This window comes from Filicampus tigris, chromosome 9 (assembly GCF_054856515.1).
Source record: "Filicampus tigris isolate MCC_2025a chromosome 9, RoL_Ftig_1.0, whole genome shotgun sequence".
Classification (NCBI taxonomy): domain Eukaryota; kingdom Metazoa; phylum Chordata; class Actinopteri; order Syngnathiformes; family Syngnathidae; genus Filicampus; species Filicampus tigris.
The window spans coordinates 1,171,204-1,198,090 of record NC_141225.1 but is presented as its reverse complement, the minus strand read 5'-3'; the positions used below and the strand labels follow the sequence as shown (position 1 = coordinate 1,198,090).

The 26,887-nt window shown below is 44.7% G+C and overlaps 1 protein-coding gene across 2 annotated transcripts in view; it reads left to right on the top strand.

Moving 5' to 3' along the window:
* Positions 1–26,887, top strand: part of aldh1l1 (aldehyde dehydrogenase 1 family, member L1) — an 80,956-nt gene extending 54,069 nt beyond the window's left edge. The window contains exons 13-24 of one of the 2 annotated variants that reach the window (XM_086040195.1): positions 1,208–1,300; positions 4,856–5,006; positions 7,679–7,749; positions 17,298–17,403; positions 17,486–17,573; positions 18,735–18,828; positions 18,921–19,020; positions 19,086–19,184; positions 19,384–19,549; positions 19,649–19,754; positions 23,092–23,291; positions 24,944–26,887. In XM_086040195.1, the coding sequence (XP_085896321.1) occupies positions 1,208–1,300; positions 4,856–5,006; positions 7,679–7,749; positions 17,298–17,403; positions 17,486–17,573; positions 18,735–18,828; positions 18,921–19,020; positions 19,086–19,184; positions 19,384–19,549; positions 19,649–19,754; positions 23,092–23,291; positions 24,944–24,999 (1,330 nt within the window). In that variant the 3' untranslated portion in view covers positions 25,000–26,887. The remainder of the gene's footprint in view (positions 1–1,207; positions 1,301–4,855; positions 5,007–7,678; positions 7,750–17,297; positions 17,404–17,485; positions 17,574–18,734; positions 18,829–18,920; positions 19,021–19,085; positions 19,185–19,383; positions 19,550–19,648; positions 19,755–23,091; positions 23,292–24,943) is intronic. The other variant, XM_086040196.1, reaches the window with a different exon arrangement.

The window sequence follows — 26,887 nt, the reverse complement described above, 5'->3', positions numbered from 1 at the left end:
GAGGAGCTGGGGGCTGATGCCATCTGGACCCGCTGACTTCCTCGCCTTCATCTTCTTCAGCTGGTTCCTCACCTGAGATATTGTGAAGGCCAAGGCTGGGCAGGAGGGAGTGGTGGCTATCTGGTGTAGCTGGGAGCTGGAGACTGTGGAGAAAAGAGGGGAGGGGGTGACACGCCCAGCAGGAGGAGTAGATGGAGGCTGCAGCAGGAGAGTCTGAGTGGAGGCAGGCATCTGATCGAACCTATTGAAAAAGAGGTTTAGCTCATTTGCCCACTCTAGGTCCCCCCCAGTCCGGGTCTTGGGTTGTCCGTGGCCTGAGATGGTCTTCAGGCCCCTCCAGACTCCCCTGGCGTAAAAGGGACACTTGATTGGGCGGAACATCTGCACTTATAGGTCTGTATGCAAAAATGATGTCAGCACTCTAACTCACCCCCGAAAAGAATCTGTAGTGATTTATGGACTTTTTTGTGATGATGAAAACTGCAGATTGGCACGTCCCCTTTTGGTGTGTGTTTTTTTTCTTTCCATGTCATAGCGGGGAGGCAAGCACACTAATATGTGTTGTTTCCTGGTTTAGTTTGTCACGTTCGGTTGTCACCTAGTGTCTAAAGCAGTGTTTGATTGCCAGCAAAATTCATATGCACATTCCTACGTTTGTCCATTTTAACCTGGGAAAATATAAAAACAGGCTCCACAATAGTTGGTATTTATTAACATCAAATGTGAGGCTAAACCACTATCACCTCCACAAAATCAAAAATATTACGCTGATCATTAAAAAAATATACTTTTACAGGCTAGAGTGGACAATAGCAGGAATGGGCATATGAATTTTAGTGGCGATTGGTTGTAGTTTTTGGACATTTAGTGATGCTAAAATTTTGTTATATACCCATAGACAGACAGGCAGGCGGGCAGCCATGGAGAATTAGAATTGCTAACCAGTCAAGTTTTGCAGAACGAGATCAGCTTTTTACCATCCATACATGGGGGTTTTGTCTCAGATACCTGCCTGCTCATGCAGTCGTGTCGGAGTAGTTCCACGCTGCCAACGGTCAGCCATCCAGCCGAAGAGCACTCAAGAGCACAGTCAGCCTAGCTAGCTGTCCTGCCAGAGATTCAGTTTAGAATTGCGGTGCGGCGTCTGGTTCGAGAAAATGGATGGCTAGGTGGATAAACATTGAAAAGACATGGCGCTCTGTTTCAGGGAGATCCGCCGTCTAGGCAGTCAAGAAGCTCCGCGTCCTCCACCGCCGGTCAGGCTGCCAGGAGCCTCGCGCGAACCGGAGCTCCTGAGCAGGTCTCATCGCGTCGAACGCTTTCATTTTGTCCAGAGAGAGATACAGCGGCGTCGCGCTGCGAGTGGGCCGGCCCGTGTGCTTCAATTTCGGACAAATACAAGCCCGGGAGGTCGGCTTGTCTAAATGTCAAAGTTGGACTTGGAAAGATTCAGAGTACCAGACTTCCAGTGAGGCCAAACCTTCAGCTGAGTGTTGCCGTTTAACGCACCGAATTTTTGGATAGGCGGTGAAGGGAGTCGTGGTCGAGGTGGATTTAGGAGAAAAAGTAAGTCAAGATAACACTTAAAAATGTAATCTATAACAACCTAGATTCGGTACTAACCCGGGGCTGAGCAACCTCAAACATAATGGTCAGAGCTTGGCAGTCCTTCCCGGGGGCAGAACGGTCTGTCCCTCCGTCCCGGACGGACGTCCATTTTTGGGGGATGAGGACGGGCAATGACACATTTGAAAAAAGGGGCAGACTAAGCAAGGGCAGTGGTGGATTTTAGTCCGGCCCACTAATTGGCCCTCATACATGTGACGTAGTCGCAAGGCGGCCAAATTTCATCTCAGCCTACTCCGCGAAAGGCCTCTTTATACTCCCGACAACTGCCGCATTGCATCATGCGATCAACACATTGTGCTGTGAGACATGTTGACGAGAGGTCTGCAACACATGCCACGCACACGTCAGAAATTGTTCGCACGCATTCTCTCTCGTGATCGGTGATGTGATGATGTGTGTGTAACCGACACAGCAGGACAGTGTTTCGTTGTATCTTCATGGAACAACCTCACTCTAATTCACATTTCTCCCTGGTTCTTCTTAGCTACGGAAATACGCCGTAGAAAACCAAACCCAAAAGGAACAAGTACTTAAGCGGGATAAAAATAGATATATACTCACAATATTGTAGCATGTTAGAAGAATAATAAATACAAAATAAAATATGAAATCCCAAAATTAATATACAAAAAATTGAGATATCAAGTGGCAACTAAATCATCATCTTGTCACACTTGATTTGGGAACCCCGGCGGGAACGCTGAGCACTGCACACGTTCAGTCTGCACGGAGTCGAGAAGAAAAGGCAGGAGAAGAAGAAAGAGATGAAGAATAAGAAGGAGCGCTGGCGTTTGACCGCGGGAAATTTGAAACCTGAATGCCGCAGCCGCTTCATTCGCGCACATCGGAGAGGGAGATAATAAACAACTCAACACTATCATTTCTTAATCTCAAAATGTAAACTATGATTGCAAGGGAGTTCTGCTATTTATTCACTGATTCAGGTAAATAAGCCATCTTCACACAAGTGTGTTGGCCAAACATCACTTGAGGCCAACTCAAAATGATTCCCAATAAATACACAGGACAAGTGCTTTTCTTTCCTTGCTCTTCTCCAGTTCTCGCTCATTCAATTCTGTGCGTCAACGTACACCGCTAAACGAACGCACAACACCGTATGTACGATAGCCCCAGACTCCCTACTGCGTTGCACAGTCCGTTTCCAGTCCTCCAGCCACATGTGACTAAGTCAAATGAACTCGCTTTTCACACAAGAACGTTATATAAAGTTTACAAATTAGTAACCATAGTAAAGGTTAACAACTAGGACTTTGTAGTCTTTTCTACCCTGATAAAATCAATATTATCAGCAACCTTATTTCAAGTGGTTAACCCTCTCTCCGGAGTCATGCGTTGACATCGCAAATTAGCGGCTAGTTGGATAATTAGCCTGCTAACCGCTCTACATTGTGTACTAACGGGGGGAGGCAGCTTTATTTATATAGCACATTCAATACACAAGGTACAGTAACTCAGTATGTTTTCTTGTAATTGTTGTCAATTCAAGTAATTAACAATACAAACATGTCTATGGAGCGAGGTAGTGAGCGAGCAGAGCTGCCAGTTGTGTTTATATAATGTTAATGAGTTCGTAGCAACGTTGCAAGTAGTTTTAAGTTGTAGAAGAATGGAATTTACAACAATTTAGGTAAAGTCTGTAGCCTTAATTTACCTTAACTTCGTAATACATCTGCTCACTGGACCACCTGCAATATTTTCTCCTGTCCCAGTCTTGAGAGGCAGAGTAAACTCTTTGAGGAACCCAAAAACACCCCATGCGTCAAACTGCCAATGACACACCCCTGAGCTTGACTCCATCAGACTTTAGGAGAACTCTGCAAAGGATTACTCCGTGCAAATCTGCAGGCCCTAACACCCAAGACTTCCACAGTGACAGGTCTGAATTACTATTGGCCAGTAGCCCTCACTCTGATAGTGATCAAGTGCTTTTCGAAGCTTATCATGGCACAGATCAAAATCGACGTGACTGTGGACCCTCACCTGTACGCCTACAGGAAGAACTGCTCCACTGATGATGTCATTTTCCAGAAGCCGTTAAGCCCGTATCTCACTGAGCAGTGCAGGTTGGCCAGTGTATGTGCAAAGTTGTTATTTTTTTGTCAAGGTTCGTTTAAAGTCGCAAACAGGTTTAACGGTTGTAAACAGTTTTTCTTGTCACAATGTCATTTTAAACATGTTCAAAATTTCCTGGCGACAAGAAAAGCTGTTTGTGACCAGTCCAGGGCATATCCCGCCTCTTTACTGAAGTCAGAGGGGATAGGCTCAAATTACTTGCAAACCTAATGAGGATAAGTGGTGCAGAAAATGGATGGATGTTTTCTCCCTTCATTAATAGTAATGATGATCAAAGGGATTTAGGTCTGTACTTAGACCGGGCTATTCTAACACATGAATATTCTTTGATCTAAATCACAGGTGTCAAACTCAAGGCGCAAGGGCCTGATCCGGCCCACAAGAGCATTTATGTGGTCTGTGAAGGCAAATCAGTATTGCAAACCATCCATCCATCCATCCATCCATTATCGATACCGCTTCTCCTCACAAGGGTCGCAGGGCGTGCTGGAGCCTATCCCAGCTGTCTTCGGGCAGTAGGCGGGGGACACCCTGAATTGGTTGCCAGCCAATCGCGGGCACACAGAGACAAACATCCACACTCATAATCACCCCTAGGGGCAATTTTAGAGAGACCAATCAACTTACCATGCATGTTTTTGGAATGTGGGAGGAAACCAGAGTACCCGGAGAAAACCCACGCAGGCACGGGGAGAACATGCAAACCCCACACAGGGAGGCCGGAGCCGGGAATCGAACCCATGACCTCTCAACTGTGAGGCGGACGTGCTAACCAGTCGACCACCGTGCCGCCAGTATTGCAATCCTTTGTTGTAAAATATTTTTTAAATAGCTGAACAATGATTTACTGGCTTCTCATTTCAAAACTAGTTATCCATCAATTTGTTGTGTTTATGTGATAATATAAGGCGATCGTACGTTTATATGGTTCACAGTCATAACAGCCCTCCAAGGGAAACCGTAACTACGATGTGGCCCGTGATAAAAATTAGTTTCACATCCCTGATCTAAATCATTTCATTGTAACTCTGGCTTCATGTTCAGGCTAATTGCTTTTCTGTAACTAGGACTGTACATTGTAAATGTGACAAATAAAGTACCTTTGCCTTTTCCTGTGTGCCCTTCAATAAAGGCTGGCTGATCTGATGGAGCAACATCAGGAGGAGCTGGCCACCATTGAATCCATTGACTCTGGAGCTGTTTACACTCTGGCTCTCAAGACTCACGTGGGCATGTCAATCCAGACCTTCCGCTACTTCGCTGGCTGGTGTGACAAGATTCAGGTTGGACCCCTTCTGAAAAATTGGGTGTGAAATAACTATGAACCCAACTATGAACTGAAGAATTCAAAATACAAGCAAAACTGGTTGAACTGTGTTTGACAAGACGTTGATTGGAGATGTGGCATTGTCCAGCGTTTGTGCTGTCCACTCGTCACCTCACCGATAACCGACTGAGGGAAAATGCCCTGATGCTGAGTGAGAATATGTATGAATTGTGGATGGCCATGTCATGCAATTTACACAAGTTATTGCAGCTCTGAGCTGCCTCACATCTGTACTTTTGCTCATTTTTGACCAAATGTGAGTTATGTATTACTGTACGTTTAGGCCACCATGCTGCCTGATTTTTAAATCTGTTACAATGATCTGATATCTTGAGTCAGCATCCTAATATTTAGCACCAAAAACTTTGAATATTAATGTTTAGCATCATCTAAAGAGTGTGAATTTGAGAAAATTCTCATATTTACTGGGCTAGGTAAATTCCCTCAAATCCTTCTTGAGGATTATTTTCTAACAAGTGAAGCTTTGCAACATTTTTATAGTCATTAGTAATATCATTATGCAATATTTAATGTAGTTTACCTTTTCAACAATTTTTATTATTAGTTATTGTTCATAAAAAGTGAAAGTCGTGTGACTCCTCACTTCATATATTTTGCATTACAGAATGGCAACTATTAACACCATAAAAAAATATATATGAATATTACAAAATTCCCATGTACTTACATTGATTTCTGAACAATTCAAGTCAATTTGGGTCAATTCATGATATAAAAAGTGGTATAAAATCCATAACTGATTCTTTCAAACATATTTAATTCATGATACATCTCTATCCAGTGATAATTTCAAGTCAAGTCAAATTCATTTATTTAGCCCTTAATCACAGGAAAGTCTCAAAGGGCTTCACATATGCACCAGGTCATATACACGACATCCCCTGATCTTAACCCCCAGGAGGGCAAGGAAAAACTAAAATAAAAACATCTGGGAAAAAGTGAGAAACCTTGAGAAGGGACCACAGATGGGGGAATCCCCCTTCCAGGATGATCAGGATCAGCAATGGATGCCGAGTCGGCAACATTGAACACACATTATAGTCCTATATAGTGTTTGTTAAAGTGATGTGAAATTGAATCAAATGAAGTGCTGCAGGAAGATGACATCGATGAAGTGAGCAGGGGCCCAATGGTCATCAATGTAGAAATCTCCATAACAGCGCCTCCGAGGACGTGGTCAGCCTCCAATCTTGTAGCAGTCAGTGGCTGTTGGATCGAAACAGCAACCTCCAATTCGGTCATCATCACCTAATTCCCAAGCCTGGGAAAAGGGGGCAGAAAAAGAATAGAAGTGGCAGTAAAGAGGCGAAAACAAACAGTTAAACTAAACGTAGAATCGTACAAATAAGTCTTAAGTCGTGTTTTAAACATGTCATGTCATGTCATGTTCCAAACCGCTTATCCTATACAGGGTCGCGGGGAGGTGCTGGAGCCTATCCCAGCCGTCAACGGGCGAAGGCAGACTACACCCCGAACTGGTCGCCAGCCAGTCGCAGGGCACACACAGACACCGTCACTGAGCGGGAATCGATCTCACCCTGCCCGCACACAACTCAGGCGTGTGTACCACTACACCATCAGTGACCTACGTGTTTTAAACATTTGTACTGTAAAAATAATCCATCCACCCATTATCTGTACCGCTTCTCCTCACAAGGGTCGCGGGGCGTGCTGGAGCCTATCCCAGCTGTCTTTGGGCAGTAGGCGGGGGACACCCTGAACAGGTTGTGTAAAAATAATAATAAAAATAATAATTATTTATTTATAGGCGCCTTTCAAGGTCACCGTACAACATAATTAAAAATCACCAGAGCTTGGCATACTACAAAAGATTTGCGGTCCGTTTATCGCGTCCGCCTACAGTCCGTTTATCTGCCATTTGCCCGGCTGGATCAAATAGTAATCGCCTATAGGCCAGTCCAGCTATCATTTGAAATGGGCTTCCGTTACCATTTCCGACTACCAACATTGACAAACTACCAAAGACTCTCTGTGGCATGGAAGCCTCACCTCAGCCGGATTAAATGAGTATCCTTTTAAGACCCAGAAGCTGTCAAAAAGCCTCAGCTGCAGCCAACGGGAAATGGAAGCCTCGCCACGGCCATTGAAGCTTTACCACGAAAATAAACGATAGACGGTTACATAGATGAAAAAAATGGGCTTCCAACGATGTTTAATCCGACTATTTTTTTTAAGTTTTGCATCTACCGTTTATCGCCTACAAAATGAGCATCCGTCATAGGCGGATAGACGGACCGGTCTGTCACAGGCGGAATGCCGAGCTCTGAAAATCAGTCAAATAAAATAACTGAACATAAAACATCACTAAAATGGCAACTGATATTGGCGACATTAAAGTGAATAAGTGTGTTTTGAGTCTAGTGTTAAAGATATCGTCTATTTTGATATATAGGTGGTAAGAATTTTTTTGGAACATATCTAAATCGTGTAACTTATTATCATTAGAATGATCCTGATCAGTCATTGGACAGCCCTAAATTAGAGGGAACATTGATACACCCATCACACAGACAAGCACGCACGAATGCACACACACCCACACACACTATAATTAAGGTTTTTAAAATTGTTTTCATACAATTTCAGGGCAGCACCATCCCAATCAATCAAGCAAGACCCAACCGCAACCTCACCTTCACCAAGAAGGAACCAATAGGGTAAGAAGAATACATATAGAGGGGCCATTAAATTCACATCAAAATGGTTCCTTCATTATGAGCTATTGTTTCCATTATAGTATGACAGTATTTCCCAACGAAAGGAGCAGCTGTCTACCTTTGTGGGGCATTTCTTATTAATTTATTTTTTGGGGGTGAAGGTTGATCCTAGGGAACTGAAGCAAGGGTTTTATTAAACATTGGGAATGACATTGTTTCATTTTATATATTTTAGTCTCCATCCAGCACCAAACAGCGACAGTTGCATGAGAGACACTGGCACCTTCCTGAATATCATATAATAGAGTTCCCTTGCAGACTCTGCATTCTGCGTTTGTATTGTCAATCATCAGTCTCATCAGGATCTCACTGCCATTTTTCTTATTGTTGAGGTCTAAAATGCCTGATTTCGCAAGCAATTTTCCTAAAGGTTGAAATAAAAGTTGCAATTTTTTTCCCTCAAAACTTCATTTGTTTACAATTACGCAAACTTTTTAGATACATTTTAAGTGGATTTTTACAAAAGATGTTTGAAAAAGCAACACATTTACAAATGTGAATGATCTTTATTGAAAAACCATATTTAGCACACATCTGTTAGCATCTGGAGTCGATTCAAATATGACGGCTACAGTCATTCTTTCAATGTGGCTCCTCACGGCTTCTTCTTTCTGGTAGACTGCAGCTACATATTTTTGGAAGCTTATGATAACCAGCTCCTCCATTGGTGACTTTCTCTTTCTGGAATATTCTCATAGCTGGGTGGTCGGTAACGGAAAGCTTCACAAGAAAAAAAAAAAAAAAAAAAGCACTCACTTTTTTCCCCAACTGCGTGCCTTGATAAAATGTAATATCACATCATCTGCCTGTACTTTATGACGCCCGTGCCTCTTACTCTTCTCTTTTGTCCCCAGCACCAAAGTGACTACGTTTACATGCAGTCAATATTCGGGTTAAGGTCAAAATTCCGTTTTCTGAAACATTCCTGATATCCCGTTTACATGAATGAGCGGACAGTTGCTGCGTCATTTGAATAACCCACTGTGACGGCAAAGCATGGCGTTGAGACTCAAATGGACGTCATTTCAGTGTGTTACTTTAAACTGGCAATAAAACACTTGATATTCATGTCACTTACCACAGGAATAAAGCAGCCGGTTTCCTCCTCGCTCCAAAAGTGTGCTTTTGTGCTGCGTCTGAGATTGTTTAACCTCTGCTTGTGTATTTGCAGTGGTTGCACGGCAAACACAACACTTCACTTCCGCATACAAGCACTTCCTGTACTACAAAGATCAGTATTCCTTGTGGTTGAGCATGCGCAGTCTTGATCGTGTCTGTGCGCGCTGGCAGTATCTTTGCCTTTTTCGCCCTCCCCTCCTTCTCCATCCACCTCTCAGCAGTAATGCTAAGTACAGCATCTTATGTTTTTATTGTAATATATTTTTGTGTTTTTATACCAAGCATCCATCCATCCATCCATTATCTCCTGCTTATCCGAAGTCGGGTTGCGGAGGCAGCAGCTTAAGCAGGGAAGCCCAGACTTCCCTCTCCCCAACAACATCTTCCAGCTCTTCCGGAAGGATCCCAAGGCGTTCCCAGGCAAGCCGGGAGACAGTCTCTCCAGCGTGTTCTGGGTCGTCCTCGGGGTCTCCTGCCGGTGGGACATGCCCGGAACACCTCACCAGGGAGGCGTCCAGTGGGCATCCTTATCAGATGCCCGAGCCACCTCAACTGGCTCCTCTCAACGCGGAGGCGCAGCGGCTCGACTCTGAGCCCGGACACCCTGCAAAGGAAACCCATTTCGGCCACTTGTATCCGAGATCTTGTTCTTTCGGTCATGACCCAGAGCTCATGACCATAGGTGAGAGCAGGAACATAGATCAACCGGTAAATTGAGAGCTTCGCTTTTCGGCTGAGCTCCTTCTTCACCACGACAGACCGATACAGGGTCCACATCACAGCAGACGCTGCACCGATCTGCCTGTCGACCTCCCGTTCCATTTTACCCTCACTCGTGAACAAGACCCCAAGATACTTGAACTCCTCCACTTGGGGCAGAATCCCATCCCCGACCCGGAGAGGGCACGCCACCCTTTTCCGACTGAGGACCATGGTCTCAGATTTGGAGGTGGTGATTTTCATTCCGACCGTTTCACACTCGGCTGCGAACCGCTCCAGCGAGAGTTGGAGATCGCGGCTTGAAGAAGTCAACAGTACCACATCATCTGCAAAAAGCAGGGATGCAATACTGAGGCCACCAAACCGGACCCCCTCGACACCTCGGCTGCGCCTAGGAATTCTGTCCATAAAAGCTATGAACAGAATCTGTGACAAAGGGCAGCCTTGGCAGAGTCCAACCCTCACTGGAAACGAATCCGACTTAATGCGGACCAAACTCTGACAGGGACCGGACAGCCCTTATTCAAGGGGCTCGGTACCCCGTACTCCCGAAGCACCCCCCACAGAACTCCTCGAGGGACACGGTCGAACGCCTTCTCCAAGTCCACAAAACACATGTAGACTGGTTGGGCGAACTCCCATGCACCCTCGAGGACCTTGCTGAGGGTGTAGAGCTGGTCCACTGTTCCACGGCCGGGACAAAAACCACATTGCTCCTCCTGAATCCGAGATTCGACCTTCTGATGGACCCTCCTCTCCAGCACCCCTGAATAGACCTTGCCGGGGAGGCTGAGGAGTGTGATCCCTCTGTAATTGGAGCACACCCTCCGGTCCCCCTTCTTAAAAAGGTGGACCACCACCCCGGTCTGCCAATCCAGAGGCACTGTCCCCGATGTCCACGCGATGTTGTAGAGCCGTGTCAAACATGACAGCCCCTCAACATCCAGAGCCTTTATGAACTCCGGGCGGATCTCATCCACCCCCGGGGCTTTGCCACCGAGGAGCTTTTTGACTACCTCGGTTACTTCAACCCCAGAGATAGGAGAGCCCACCTCAGAGTCTCCAGGCTCTGCTTCCTCAGTGGAAGGCGTGTCAGTGGAATTGAGGAGGTCTTCGAAGTACTCTCCCCACCGACCCACAACGTCCCAAGTTGAGGTCAGCAGCACCCCATCTCCACTATAAACAGTGTTAATGGTGCACTGCTTCCCCCTCCTGAGACGTTGGATGGTGGACCAGAATTTCCTCAAAGCCGTCCGGAAGTCATTTTCCATGGCCTCCCCAAACTCCTCCCACGCCTGAGTTTTTGCCTCAGCAACCGCCAGAGCTGCATTCCACTTGGCCAGCCGGTACCTGTCAGCTGCCTCCGGGGTTCCGCAGGCCAAAAAGGCCCGATAGGACTCCTTCTTCAGCTGGACAGCATCCCTTTCCGCTGGTGTCCACCAGCGGGTTCGGGGATTGCCACCACGACAGGCACCGACCACCTTGCGGCCACAGCTCCGATCGGCCGCCTCAACAATGGAGGCACGAAACATGGTCCACTCAGACTCGATGTCCCCCGCCTCCCCCGGGACGTGGGAAAAGTTCTGCCGGAGGTGGGGGTTGAAACTCCTTCTGACAGGGGATTCTGCCAGACGTTCCCAGCAAACCCTCACAATACGTTTAGGTCTGCCAGGTCGGACCGGCACCTTCCCCCACCATCGGAGCCAACTCACCACCAGATGGTGATCAATTGACAGCTCCGCCCCTCTCTTCACCCGAGTGTCCAAAACATGCGACGATACGACTACAAAGTCGATCATCAAACTGCGGCCTAGGGTATCCTGTTGCCAAGTGCACATATGGACACCCTTATGTGTGAACATGGTGTTCGTTATGGACAATCCGTGATAGGCACAGAAGTCCAGGAACCGAACACCGCTCGGGTTCAGATCGGGGGGGCCGTTCCTCCCAATCACACCTCTCCAGGTCTCACTGTCATTGCCCACGTGAGCATTGAAGTCCCCCAGCAGAACGATGGAATCCCCAGGTGGACCGCCCTCCAGCACACCCCCAAGGACTCCAAAAAGGGTGGGTACTCTGCACTGCTGTTTGGTGCATAAGCAGGCGAAGGGAGGCTACCCTCTCGTCCACCGGGGTAAACCCCAATGTACAGGCGCCAAGCCGGGGGGCAATAAGTATGCCCACACCTGCTCAGCGCCTCTCATCCTGGGCAACTCCAGAGTGGAAGAATGTCCAACCCCTCTCGAGAGGACTGGTACCAGAACCCAAGCTGTGTGTGGAGGCTATCGGAACCTCTCAGCCTCACACACCAGCTCGGGCTCCTTCTCTGCCAGAAAGGTGACATTCCATGTCCCAAGAGCTAGTTTTTTCTTGCCGGGGATCGGACCGCCAAGGTCTCAGTCTTTTGCCGCCGCCCAGCTCACACGGCATCCGACCCCTTTGGCCCCTCCCACCAGTGGTGAGCCCATGGGAAGGGGGACCCACGTGTCCTTTTCGGGCTGAGCCCGGCCGGGCCCCATGGGTGCAGGCCCGGCCACCAGGCGCTCGCCATCGAGCCCCACCTCCAGGCCTGGCTCCAGAAGGGGGCCCCGGTGACCCTCGTCCGGGCGAGGGAAAATGTGGTCCATAAATTTTTGTCTTCATAAGGGGTAATTTTGAGCCGTGCTTAGTCTAGTCCCTCACCTAGGACCTGTTTGCCATGGGTGACCCTACCAGGGGCATAAAGCCCCAGACAACTTAGCTCCTAGGATCATTGGGGCGCGCAAACCCCTCCACCATGATAAGGTGACGGCTCATGGGGGGTATATACCAAGCATTTTGATGCAAATTTCGCGGAATACGCAGAAATTCAGGTTACATCGCCAGTGTAGGAACGGAACTCGTTCGTAAATTGAGGACTTCCTGTAACTACTGGTGGGCAATATATGAAATGTTCAGAACAATTTGTGAATGTTATTAGGAACATGTGAAAACCTGTATCATACATTTAAAACCATTTTAGTGTGATTATAATAAAGTAAGGTTTTGTAAACAACATTTTGTACATAAGGGAGTTAGTGATAGTTCAGATGATAATTTTGCACATATACAGTAAATTTCGATGATTTCATTTTGCTCTAAAAAGCAGAGCTGGGCATTTTACTATAAATTGAGTGTTCATCATTTGTCATTCATCAGCAACATGGGTACCTTTCCGTCGTCCGTTATTCGGTTATTTCCGGGGGAAAAAAATAGTACGTCTATTGGCCGGTCCGCCTCTAATTTTAAACAGGCTTCCGTCGGTTATTCCGACCAAACTTTCACTAGCACGCCTAAACCCCGACCAATATTTGAAACGAAATGAAAGACTCCCCACATGGAAGTCTCACTCACTGCAATATGGGAGCCTCCATGTTCCATGTCCGGCCGGACTAAAAAAAGGATCTCCTTTTAGGACCCTGAAGCTGCAAGCCACAGCCGCGGCCAATGGGAAAGGGAAGCCTCTGTTATAGGGATTGTGGCATTGCCCTCCCCCTCTTGTAATGATATGCCCCAGAAGCAGGAGGAAGCGGTGGTGGACGTGAAGTCAGAATGAGGAAATACAGGCACGCTTGAACGCACACTACTGTCTCGTGTCTCTCAATCAATCAATCAGATAAGATAAAAATAATCTACAATCAAAAGAAAAGATAAATTTAAAAGTTGTTAAAAGCCAAACTAAAAAGGTGTGTCTTGAGCTTCCCCTTAAAAATACAGTCTCTGCAGACCTGACGTCCTCTGGCAGGCTATTCCAAAGGTGAGGACCAAAATGGCTGAATGCAGCCTCGCCATGTATTTTGGTTCTCACCCTTGGAATAATTAAAAGGTCGGCGCCAGATGACCTCAGGATCCGCGAGGGTTGGTATGATCAAAGCAAATCAGATAAATAAGATGGCCCAAGACAATTAACACATTTATAAACCAATAAAAGTACCTTAAAATCGATCCTGAAACACACGCGGAGCCAATGCAGCAATTTCAAAACTGGCGTAATGTGCTCCCGCCCTCTGGTTCTCGTCAGCACCCGAGCGGCTGAATTCTGCAGTAGTTGCAATGGTGAAATCCTCTTTTTCGGGAGGCCAGAGTGCAGGGCATTACAGTAATCTAAACGACAGGAAATAAAAGCATGCATCAGCACTTCCGTGTTAGCCTGAGAGAGAAACGTGCGGACTCTGGCGATATTCTTAAGGTGATAAAAACCAATCTTGGTTACATTTTTAATATGAGGAATAAAACTGAGCTCAGAATAAAATATGACGCAAAGGTTCTTCACACAACGTGAGGGATTAAAAACTTGGAGTTTTGGTAAAAGTTTCTCTCTCTGACCTTCAGGACCGATGACTAAAACCTCAGTTTTGTCCTGATTGAGCGGTTGGAAATTATCTGCCATCCATGACTTAATATCTAAAATGCAATTTAAAAGGTTATCAATGGGTCCTGTGTCTTCAGGAGACACGGCAATATACAGCTGTGTGTCGTCAGCATAGCTGTGAAAGCTGATCCCCTGATGACATCCCCAAGGGGAAGCATATAAAGATTAAAAGGTAGGGGGCCTAAAATCGAACCTTGGGGAACCCCACATTTAATGTCATGGGTTTTGGAGGAACAAGTATCCTTACTTACAAAGAAACATCGGTCTGTGAGATGGGAATAAAACCAGTTAAAAACATATGATGCCCACTAGATTTTTAAGTCTATTTAATAAAATTTGGTGATCTACTGTATCAAAAGCAGCGCTTAGATCCAGTAGCACCAAGACTGTGAGTTTTCTTACGTCTGCAGTGCACCTAATATCCTTTAAAATCCTTAAAAGAGCCGTCTCTGTACTGTGGTTCATCCTAAAACCAGATTGATATTCCTCCCAAATATTTGTATTTAAAAAAAAATGTTTAACTGGATGAAAACCAGTTTTCCTAAAATCTTATTTAAAAACGGTAAGTTGGATACAGGTCTGTAATTATTAAAAACGCTGGGGTCAGAATTGCTCTTCTTCCGAAGGGGCTTCACCACCGCCGTTTTAAAGGCAGCGGGGAAGACGCCCGTCTGAAGAGAGCAATTGACTATATTTTAAATTTGTTCCTCAAAAAATCCATAAAATGTCGTAAAAAGAAATGTGGGAATTGGATCCAAAAGGCAGGTTGTTGGGTTTACCTGGGAGAAAACCCGACCAAGTGTCCTTGCATCAACCAGGGCAAAACTTTCCAGTGTTTCCTCATGTAAATATGATTGTCCAGGTTTATTAAAACTTGTGTTTTGACGGGCTAAAAGACTGGATCTTATGTCATCGATTTTACTTCTGAAGTGGTCTGCAAAGTCCTCACAGAGAGCATGTGTTGGTCTCTGTCTAAAATCAGGTCGTTTATGATTAAAGTTTTGTTTAAAAGGGAGCGCACGTTCAGGCCAGATTAATTATTGTGCTGGACGTGCGCTCATGGTGGTATGGATAAGCAGTATTAACATATACCAGATTACCACTGTTAAAACCACGTTGTTTGTGTGTACATATTCACAAACAGCCTCGCCGCAGCCATTGAAGCATCATCGCAAAAATAGACTATACGTCTATGACGATTATTTGAACAGTAAGAGTGACTCACTGCGCCATGGAAACTGTTCACAGCCCTGGTCCATCACTCAAATCTGTGCCCGAGGCAACAACAACTCACTATTTTCCTCCCTGCGCTCGTTGCAGCCATCGAAGACCCGCCGCAAAAAGTAGACGGACTACAGACGAAATGACGGATTAAATAAAGGGGCTTCAGGCTATGCTTGGTCCGTCTTTTTTTAAATTTTACTTGTCATTCGTCAACAAAACGGGCATCCATCAGTGACGGATGGATGAAACCGATCCATCACATACACAAAATGCCCAGCTCTGCTAAAAAGACTACATTTGGTCGCAGTCCAAACAGTAAAATTTACACTGATAGAATAAGAGAAAAATATTCAGAGTAAATTTTACACAGAAAAACATTTGGATAGTTATTTACTCTATCAGTTTTTTTTTAAACACACTAATAGAATGCAAGTAAAATGGACTCAAAAACTCTCCTTGTAAAATTGACTTCGAATTTCTGAGTGAAAAACCTTTAATAGTTTTTTTCAAGTAAATAACTCTCCAAATGTTTTCTGTGTAAAATTTACTCTGAATATTCTCTTCCAAGTGTAAATTTTACTCTGTTTGGACTGGGACTAAATATAGTTTTGTATTAGAATCAAATGTACTCTATGAAATTGACTGTTTGAAATTTGTCTGATGATTAAACTTCAAATAACACATTTAAAGACAGGTTTAACGATTATATTACATCAGCATATTGCCCGGCTCTAGGCTGAACACACATTATTCACATACACATTTTATATAACTAAGTATGTTTCTCACCTTAATTCGTTCTGCGCTCCCGGCAGACCTCGATTCCATTGTTTCCATCCCTGTTGTTTTTCACAAAAGTTAAGAAAGGGTTGTATAGACAGGGCTCCTACGCTATGACCCGACTTGCTTCAAACATATTGAATCCCAAAGACATATTTATGTCTTTTCTGTCAGGTTTTCGTGGAGGCGGACCCAAACACAGGAGGCAAAATTGTGTGCAAGATTAACTAGTTAATTTAAAATAAAAGGCAAACAAGGTGCTGGGGTAATAAACTAACAAAATGTTGAAGTCTCCAAAAAACAACAAGGAACAAAACAAACACTAGGACTAGGACTTTGACAAGATTTACAAAGACAGGATATAACAGACGAACCAACAAGGGCTGAAAGAAAGCTGGCAACTAAATACGAACAAGTTAACGATACAACGAGGAACACCTGGACAAGACACAGAGGGTAGGAGGAAGCTGGTTGGTTAACACAAGGGACCGGGATGACAAGCACAGGTGGGCTCAATTTAACAAGAGACAAGGAACACAAGGAAAAACATGAAACTACAGTCAAAAACCAAACTCAAGACGCAGACCATGGCATTTTCACAGTCCAGCCATTCAATTCCAGGAACTTATTTATATTTTTTTTCAAATGTGTGGTACTGAAAATGGAGTGAGCAGACAATTCCTGATTTTATTTGCACAGTAATTTGGGACTTTTTTGAAACTTGAATGTTAAGACTTGAGAATTACTTGCACATATATTACTCCCACCTCTGATATACAGCACTCCAATTACATCCTTACATTTGTGTCTAAATCTAAAATGAGTGTGTGTAAAATGTGTGGACGCTCAAACCAAACTTACAAAGACAAAAATAAATCTTGAAAATAAGATGATTGTAAAATCAAATTGATCAATTTTAGGTTCTAATTCACGTACTGTAGGTCCTAAAAGGATTGAATACTATATATACTGTATATATATTTAGAGGGGTATAAAATTACATTTATAGGGTGTGGCAAATTTTGTCCATTGCACACAGCACTATTAAGAAACATATTTTGTATTTAGATGATTATGACTTTTACATATTAAATTCATATTGAACAAATAATACGTTAACATAGTGTGGTCCTTGATTCTTGTTCTAGTTTCTCACGTGGCCCCTTTGTAATATAAATAGGCCACACCAGGTATAGAGAATAGGTGTTTACGAAAGTGTTTTCAGAAGCTGTACCTTTCCTGTCATTCTCTTTAGAGTGTGTGCCATTGTGATTCCTTGGAATTACCCTCTGATGATGCTGGCTTGGAAGACTGCAGCATGTCTATCAGCAGGCAATACAGTTGTCCTAAAACCTGCGCAGGTTATTCTCTAAAAATAATAAGATATAGTCATATAACATTGAATTGGTTGCTGTGGAAAATCTTAATCATTTCCATTACCAGGTGACTCCACTGACAGCTCTGAAGTTTGCCGAGTTGGCAGCAAAAGCAGGATTGCCTAAGGGGGTGATTAATATTCTACCTGGATCAGGTAAGAAATTTTGATTGTATAAAATTCTCTTTCTAATTCTAAATTTTTTTTATTTTTTTTTAATGAAAATTTACCTTAACAAGCACAATACAAAGAATCGTTATGTGGTGTGACTGGTGTCAAACTCCCAAAAATGTTACAGTACGGTAATTTAAAGTCACTTCCCTTGAACCAGGTGCTGACACAATAAGTGCATTTGGGTTCTGAACTTGTTCAGTGAAATTTTAAAGTGCTCTTCCATCATAATCTACTTTGTAATTTGTTCCACGGTTTTAATTTTATGCATAACATTTATCAAAATAAGTCTGTGTCCTGTTTTAAGTTTGACGTCTATGTGATTTGTGGATTGAATGCCATAACCGATAAAAGGCAAAAGGCTTGCAAAATGCTCCCATTTGAATGCAACGCCGTTGTAACATGCACTCATGACTCGCTATTCAAGTAGTACATCCCCACAGTCTGTTAAGATAAAAAGTGTCTAAGATAAAAAGAAAAAAAGACCTTTAACATGTTGCAAATCTGAAAAGCTGTTTAATAAACATACTCAACCGCATGTAAACAAAGGTAGGTGTTGGAGTTCGTATTATTCAAAATTTTGACATAAATATTTTCCTTTTCACTGCAGACGAATATCAGCCTCCATGACTACTAATAATCAGTATCATTATCGGCTGTGAAAAAAAACAGCACTCTATCTCTAGAAGAGACACACGGGCCACAAGATACACACATATCACTTGGTCGCTGTTTGTAGTCGGAAACGCTAACGCAGGCCCGTTTAAAATCATAGGCGGACCAGTACTATATTTTCCGGCTAACGCAGGCCCGTTTAAAATCATAGGCGGACCGGTACTATATTTTCCGGCCGGACAAAATGGCGGATAAACGGACAGCGGAAGGGTACCCCGGCTGTAGGCAGAACGCAATAAATGGACCGCAAATTTTTAGTAAAATGCCAAGCTCTGATAAATATATTGTCTCCTCCTCAAATCTTTAAATCTTGACACCTCCATATGAGTTCTACAGATTTGAGTAAAGAAAATCAATGAATAATTTATTTTGATAGGATATGTTACTGGCTGTACCAACATCTCAAAATTAGACAATGACTGAAGCACAGTTTTTTTGTTCTTTTTTTTTTTTTTAATAACTATCTTGTAGGCACTCTGGTGGGTCAGCGCCTGTCTGACCATCCTGATGTTCGAAAACTGGGGTTCACAGGTTCCACGGAAATTGGTAAACATATCATGAAAAGGTATGAGGTCAGGCCAAATTTACAAACTCATCAAATGGCTAAGAAGTAATTTTTCAACCTTTCTATGTCTCTTGATTCCCATCCGTCAAAAGCTGCGCAATCAGTAATGTTAAAAAAGTGTCATTGGAGCTCGGAGGAAAATCCCCTCTCATCATCTTCAGTGACTGTGACATGGACAAGGCTGTGCGCATGGTATGTTCATTTGTCATTTTTGCAGCACACGGTATAGTGATAAACCTGGTTCGTGTGTATTTCAGGGCATGAGTTCAGTGTTCTTCAACAAGGGAGAAAACTGTATAGCTGCTGGCAGACTGTTTGTGGAAGACACTATTCATGACCAGTTTGTGAAGAAAGTGGTATGTGTCTTTTATTCTCTTTGGAGGTTGAGTTATTTTTCTATAATGTGCTACATATAATGAGGAGTGGGGTTTTAAACTTTCTTCATATGAAAAGCGACTTGAGATAACGTTTGTTGTGAAATAATGAGTTACTGGAGTCATTACACAAGCTGGAACAAAATACAAATAAAGTCACATCAAAATACTTGTCCGTTAGGTTGAAGAGATTAAGAAAATAAAGATTGGCGATCCACTGGACCGCTCCACAGATCATGGCCCTCAAAACCACAAAGCCCATTTGGAGAAATTGGTCAAATTTTGTCAGACTGGTGTCAGTGAGGGAGCCACCCTGGTCTATGGTGGCAAAAAGATAGAGCGGCCAGGTAAGGCACAGCCTGCACTGCTTTTTAGCCTTGGATGTTTACAGCTAAACATATAATATTGCTGCAAATGCAAATGTGTGACACACCTTTATTTGTCAGGTTTCTTCTTTGAACCAACTGTATTCACTGATGTGCAAGACCACATGTATATTGCTCAAGAGGAGTCGTTTGGGCCTGTCATGATCATTTCCAAATTTAAGAGTGGGTAAGTTGTAATCACAGATTACTTTATCGAACCATCTGTTTTGTACTGCTTATCTGGGGTCAGGTCATGGGGGCATCATCTTAAGCAGGGAAGCCCAGACTTCCCTCTCCCTTCGTCTAACTCTTCTGGGGGGATCCCGAGGTGTTCCCAGGTCAGCCAGGGGACACTTTAGCGTGTCCTGGGTCATCCCCGAGGCCTTCTTCTGGTGGGACATGGCAACGCCTTACTCGTGAGGCGTAAAGGAGGCATCCTAACCAGATGATCGAGCCACCTCATCACGCGCCTCGTGAGGAGCAGCGGCTCGACTCTGAGCCCCTTCCAGATGACCAAGCTTCTCACCCTATCTTTAAGGGAGCAAAAAAAGCAGAGATGAAATGCTGAGGCCATCAAACTACAACTTTGGCACAGTCCAACCCTCACTGGAAAAAAATCTGACTTACTGACGGCAATGCAGACCAAACTCTGACACCGGTCGTACAGGGACTGAACGGCCCATGTAAGGGGGGTTCAGTGCCACATACTCCCAAAGCACCCCACATACAACTCCCTGAGGGACAGTCAAACACTTACTTTCTCCAAGTCCACAAAATATACTGTACTGTAGACTCATTGGGCAAACTCCCATGCACACCGGATGACAGACCTCTCCTGCACCCCTGAATAGACTGTTCCAGGGAGGATGAGGAGTGTGATCCAAACTGTAGTTGGAACACACTCTCCGGTCCCCCTTCTTAAAAAGGGGGAGCACCAATCTGCCAATCCAGAGGCACTGTCCCCGATGACAAACTATGGGGAGATCTTATCCACCACTGGGTTAGGACTTGCCACAGAGGATTTTTTTTATCCATCTTAGTGACTTCAACCCCAGAGATAGGAGAGCCCACATTCAGAGTGCCCAGACTCTACTTCCGACTCTACTTCCACAAGGGAAGGCATGTCGCTGGAATTGAGGAGGTCTTCGAAGTATTCTCTCCACCAACTCGCAATTATGTTCCGAGTCGAGGTCATCAGCACCCCATCTCTACTATACAGTATATAGTAGTTGATGGTGCACTGTTTCCCCTCCGGAGACGCCGGATAGAGGACCAGAATTTCCTTGAAGTCGTCCGGAAGTAAATTTCCATGGTTTCACCAAACTCCTACCACGCCCGGGTTTTTGCCCCTGTGACTGCCGAAGCTGCGTTCCAATTGGCCAACTGGTACCTGTCAGCTGCTTCCAGGGTCCCAAAGGCCAAAAAGGCCCGATAGGAATCCTTCTTCAGCTTGACGTCATGCCTTAGCACTCTCCACCAACGGGTTTGGGGATTGCCGCCATGACAAAAACCGACCACCTTATGGCCACAGCTGTGGTTGGTTGCCTCAACAATGGAGGTGTGGAACATGATCCACCCGTCTACCCTGAGGACATGGGTGAAGTCTGCCAGATATTCCCAGCAGACCCTCACAATATGTTTGGGTCTGCCAGGTCGGACCGGCATCTTCCCCCACCATCGGAGCCAACACATCACCAGCTGGTGATGTCCGCATGTCTTGGACACTCGGGTGAAGTGAGGGCACTTCACACAAGTGTTCAAGACATGCGGTCGCAAATTCGATGACCCGGCCACAAAGTCAATCATCAATCTGCGGCCTAAGGTGTCCTGCTGCCAAGTGTATGGACACCCTTACGTTTGAACATGGTGTTCATTATGGACAATCCACGACAAGCACAGAAGTCCAATAAAAGAACACCGCTCGGGATCTAATTGGGGCGGGTCGAGAGAGTGCTTAGGGGATCGCTCGCCAGCACTCCTTGCACGGACTCCAAAAAGGGTGGGTACTCTGAACTGCTGTTAGGTGCATGAGCACAAACAACTGTTTGAACCCATCCTCCCACCCAAAGGTGGAGGAAGGCTACCTTCTCATCCAATGGGGTGAACCCCACCGTACAGGCACCAAGCCGTGAAGCAACAAGTATAAGAGATGGGCATTTTACAAAAAAAATTGCGGTCTGTTTATCGCCTTCTGCCTACAGCCGAGGTACCCTTCTGCCCTCCGTATATCTGCCATTTTGTCCGGCCCGAAAAAATTGTATAAACAGGCTTCCGTTAGCGTTTCCGACAACAAACTAACCTACCGCTAAATTTAGATTCGCCTATCCGTCTAATACCCCTGCCCAAAAAAAAAACATGTCATATTTGAACAGATAGTGCACTATTATGCAGTTATTTTGTGTATCTACATCATTCTGCCTAAAGAGCTTTACAAAGCCACACATGCACATGCCAAAAAAACATGTCATAGTCGAACAGATTGTGCACTGTTGCGGAGAGCTAGCACTGTATGGGAATTTTGGGGAGTTCACTGGAACACTTCGATAGTACAAAACAATCTGGCTTTACATTTTTCCTCGTCATTCACTGACGTCAGGCAGCAGGAATAGGGCCAAACGCCAAACAAAAAAGAAATAAAATGATCAAAATGGCTTACCTCTTCGTTGCAAAGGATCGGCTGGATTGTCAACTCTAACAAGATATGGCCCCCAACAAAATATGTACTACATACGAAGGTAAAAGGCTTTAATTTTTTGGCGTTAAACTTGGACGTACGCACAAGTTGACCCATCATTCACATTCATCCCTCTGAGTTTTTGGCTTCGGGAAACAAATAAAGAATACATCCTTCATATGTGGATGGTCGTAGGCTCCATTAGCTGACCAAAAACATGCCTGGTGTAAACTAAACGAATCAAGCAGCAAATTTACCTGCATCAAACGAAATAATAATCATCAATGTCAGTTTAGAGACGATTACATATTTGTTCGAAACCCACTTCCACTTATGCTTAATCCGACTTTTCTGAAAAATTTCCCGTTTACCTTTTATCCCTGGCAAAATGTGCGTCCGTCATAGGCGGATAGACGAACAGGTCCGTTGGCTAGGCGGAATGCCTAGCTCTGCTAAGTATGTCCACACCTGCTCTGTCCCTCTCACCGTGGGCAACACCAAAGTGGAAGAGAGTCCAACTCCTCTCAAGATGACTGGTACCAGAGCCCAAGCTGCGTGTGGAGACAAGCCTGGCTACATCTAGTCTGAACTTCTCTACCTTGCACACCAGCTCAAGCGCCTTCCCTGCCAGAGAGGTGACATTCCACGTCCCTATAGAGCCAGCTGCTGTAGCCAGGGATGGGACCGCCAAGGTCCCCGACTTTGGCCGCTGTCCAGTTCATAGTGCACCTAACCAATTTGACCCCTCCCACAGGGGCTGAGCCTATGGGGAGCAGATTACTTCACTCTTAGAAATAAGTGGTGTTTTAATCATACTTTCTGCTTCGCCCATTTTGTGTCCCTGTTTTAGTGAAATGGATGATGTCCTGAGAAGAGCGAACACTACAGAGTATGGACTTGCTTCAGGTGTTTTTACGCGGGACATTAACAAAGCTCTGTATGTCAGTGAAAAACTCAATGCTGGTACCGTCTTTGTCAACACCTACAATAAGACAGATGTCGCTTCACCATTTGGAGGCTTCAAACAGTCTGGCTTCGGCAAAGACCTGGGTAAGAATTCTTGAAAACTGTTTCAATTAGGGCTACAACTAATGATAATTTTAATATTCATTTAATGTGTCAATTATTTTGTATATTAATTAATGAATCAGATAAAAACAAACATGTTTCGATTCCTATCCCTTTATTCAAAAACAGGACATTATTTCAAATTAACAGAACAGAAATCCAATTAATTACGATTCAGCTACGAACAACTAAGGGTTACACTACCAACAACGTACGTCACCACTAACACCGGGGCAGGGGGACTGCGTGTCAGTCGAGCAATTCATCCTCATTGTCAATATTTTGAAGCAGATGTAACGCCTCCTCTACTCTAAAGCTGGGCCCCCTGACTTCATATCTAAAGCCAACAGTCTTAAACTTGGGTTTTAAAATGGACAGTGATCTAAAATTGGACCAGCAAATCAGCGCTGTTGTAAAGTCGAGCTTCTTTCACCTTAGACAGCTGGCTAAGGTAAAGCCCCTCCTTTAACATCAGCACTTAGAAACAGTCATCCATGCCTTTGTTACATCTCGGCTAGATTTCTGTAATGCACTTTATTTTGGCCGGTCCTCCCTCAAACGTCTCCAGTTGGTCCAAAATGCTGCTGCCCGCCTACTAACTGGAGCTCGGAAGATGGGACATATAACACCAATTCTGGCCTCCCTTCACTGGCTCCCAGTGCATTTCAGGGTTTAATTTAAGATTCTCTTATTTGTCTATAAATCATTAAATGGCCTCATTACCTCTCTGAGCTCCTCCACTCCTACGCACCTTCCCGCAGCCTCAGGTCTGCGGACCAGGCGCTGCTCGAGGTGCCGAGGACCAAGCGGAGCCTCAGAGGGGATCGAGCCTTTTCGACTGCTTGTCCTTCCCTTTGGAATGACCTCCCATTGGATGTTAGGCAAGCCCCCTCTCTGTCCATTTTTAAAACCCAGTTGAAGACACATTTCTATTCTCTGGCTTTTGATCAGACCTGAAATTTTCACCTCTTCTCCAGGTGTCAATAGTGTTTTATGTTAATTTATTGGCTTTATTTGTTTATGTATTTTTTATTTATATATTATTTATATCTATATTTATTAATACTTGTGTATTACGGCCTTTTATTGTCTTTATTTATTGTCTACTTTTTGTAAAGTGCTTTGTTACAACTCTAGCTGTTATGAAATATATAAATAAATTTATATATAAATAAATTTGTATTGTATTGTGTTGTATAATATACATGTATATTATATACATGGTGCTATGGTAACCTTAATATTCACATGGTAAAAAAATTGACGGCGTCAAAAGGGGGTTGCGTGTAACTGACACTATATATATATATATATATATATATATATATATATATATATATATATAAAATTTACATGCACACAGACACACACACACACACACGAATTTGGTCATGGCCATACACATTGGAATTCAAACAAAGTCTGGGAAAAAACTACCTCTGTATAGCCAATTCTGAGTCCTTACAATAATACTGTTGCGGAATATGTCACAAAAATCATGTCACCATATTCACTTACAGTGAGCATCAAATTACTCACTGTACATGTACATGTATTTTTTACTTATGTCTAACCCTGTCTAAATTGTCTGGAATAAAATCCACACTTACCTACTGTCTGTGATTCTCCATCAGGCCAAGAGGCACTCAATGAATACCTGAAGACTAAGGCTGTGACCATCGAGTACTGATGCTGAGCAGTCGTGTCCAGTTTTCTACTGTTTTTGATGTTGTGCTGTGTCTGTTGAACAAATTGTCTTTCAGTCATTTCAATATTATGCCTTGTTTTATGACCTTAAATGGTTTTGTGATTGAGTTGATTGAACATGTTTGAAAACATCCATCCATCCATACATCCATTATCTCCCGCTTATCCGAAGTCGGGTCGCGGAGGCAGCAGCTTCAGCAGGGAAGCCCAGACTTCCCTCTCCCCAGCAACATCCTCCAGCTCTTCCGGAAGGATCCCAAGGCGTTCCCAGGCAAGCCGGGAGACATGGTCTCTCCAGCGTGTTCTGGGTCGTCCTCGGGGTCTCCTGCCGGTGGGACATGCCCGGAACACCTCACCAGGGAGGCGTCCAGGAGGCATCCTAATCAGATGCCCGAGCCACCTTAACTGGCTCCTCTCGACGCAGAGGAGCAGCGGCTCGACCCTGAGTCCCTCCCGGATGGCCGAACTTCTCACCCTATCTCTAAGGGAGAGCCCGGACACCCTGCGAAGGAAACCCATTTCGGCCGCTTGTATCCGAGATCTTGTTCTTTCGGTCATGACCCACAGCTCATGACCATAGGTGAGAGTAGGAACGTAGATCGACCGGTAAATTGAGAGCTTCGCCTTTCGGCTAAGCTCCTTCTTCACCACGACAGACCAATACAGGGTCCGCATTACAGCAGACGCTGCACCGATCCGCCTGTCGATCTCCCGTTCCATCTTACCCTCACTCGTGAACAAGACCCCAAGATACTTGAACTCCTCCAATTGGGGCACGAGCTCATCCCCGACCTGGAGAGGGCACTGGTCTCAGATTTGTAGGTTCTGATTCTCATCCCAACCGTTCACACTCGGCTGCGAACTGCTCCAGTGAGAGTTGGAGATCACAGCTTCAAGAAGCCAAACATTGTCTGCAAAACGCAAGGATGCAATATGAGGCCACCAAACTCCTCCACTTGGGGCAGAATCCCATCCCCGACCCGGAGAGGGCACGCCACCCTTTTCCGACTGAGGACCATGGTCTCAGATTTGGAGGTGCTGATCTTCATTCCGACCGTTTCACACTCGGCTGCGAACCGCTCCAGCGAGAGTTGGAGATCGCGGCTTGAAGAAGCCAACAGTGCCACATCATCTGCAAAAAGCAGAGATGCAATACTGAGGCCACCAAACCGGACCCCCTCGACACCTCGGCTGCGCCTAGAAATTCTGTCCATAAAGGTTATGAACAGAATCGGTGACAAAGGGCAGCCTTGGCGGAGTCCAACCCCCACAGGAAACGAATCCGACTTACTGCCGGCAATTCGAACCAAACTCTGGCATCGGTGGTACAGGGACCGGACAGCCCTTATCAGGGGGCTCGGTACCCCGTACTCCCGAAGCACCCCCCACAGAACTCCCCGAGGGACACGGTCGAACGCCTTCTCCAAGTCCACAAAACACATGTAGACCGGTTGGGCAAACTCCCATGCACCCTCGAGGACCCTGCTGAGGGTGTTTGTTTGAAAACATGTATTGCTTTAAATATGGCTTACATCATGTCACAACGATCTTAACGTGTATCAGAAGTACAATGCCTTGAACCTTCTTATTCTCACTAAGGAAAATACTTGCAATATCTCAATGCTGTTTAGTACATAAGACAATTTTACATTTGGTACAGAATTTGATGAATTTCTCAATAATGGGTATTGCTAATAGTTTTCATCCGTAAATGATCCCTCATTGATGGAATGAAATAAACCATTAAATTTTGTTGAGAATTTTTTTTTTCATTTACACAAATTATTTCACAGTTCATGTCTGCGTGGCCCAGACTGACAACATTTGGCATTCATGATTCAAAATAAATCTTAGAATTTTTTGCATCCTCA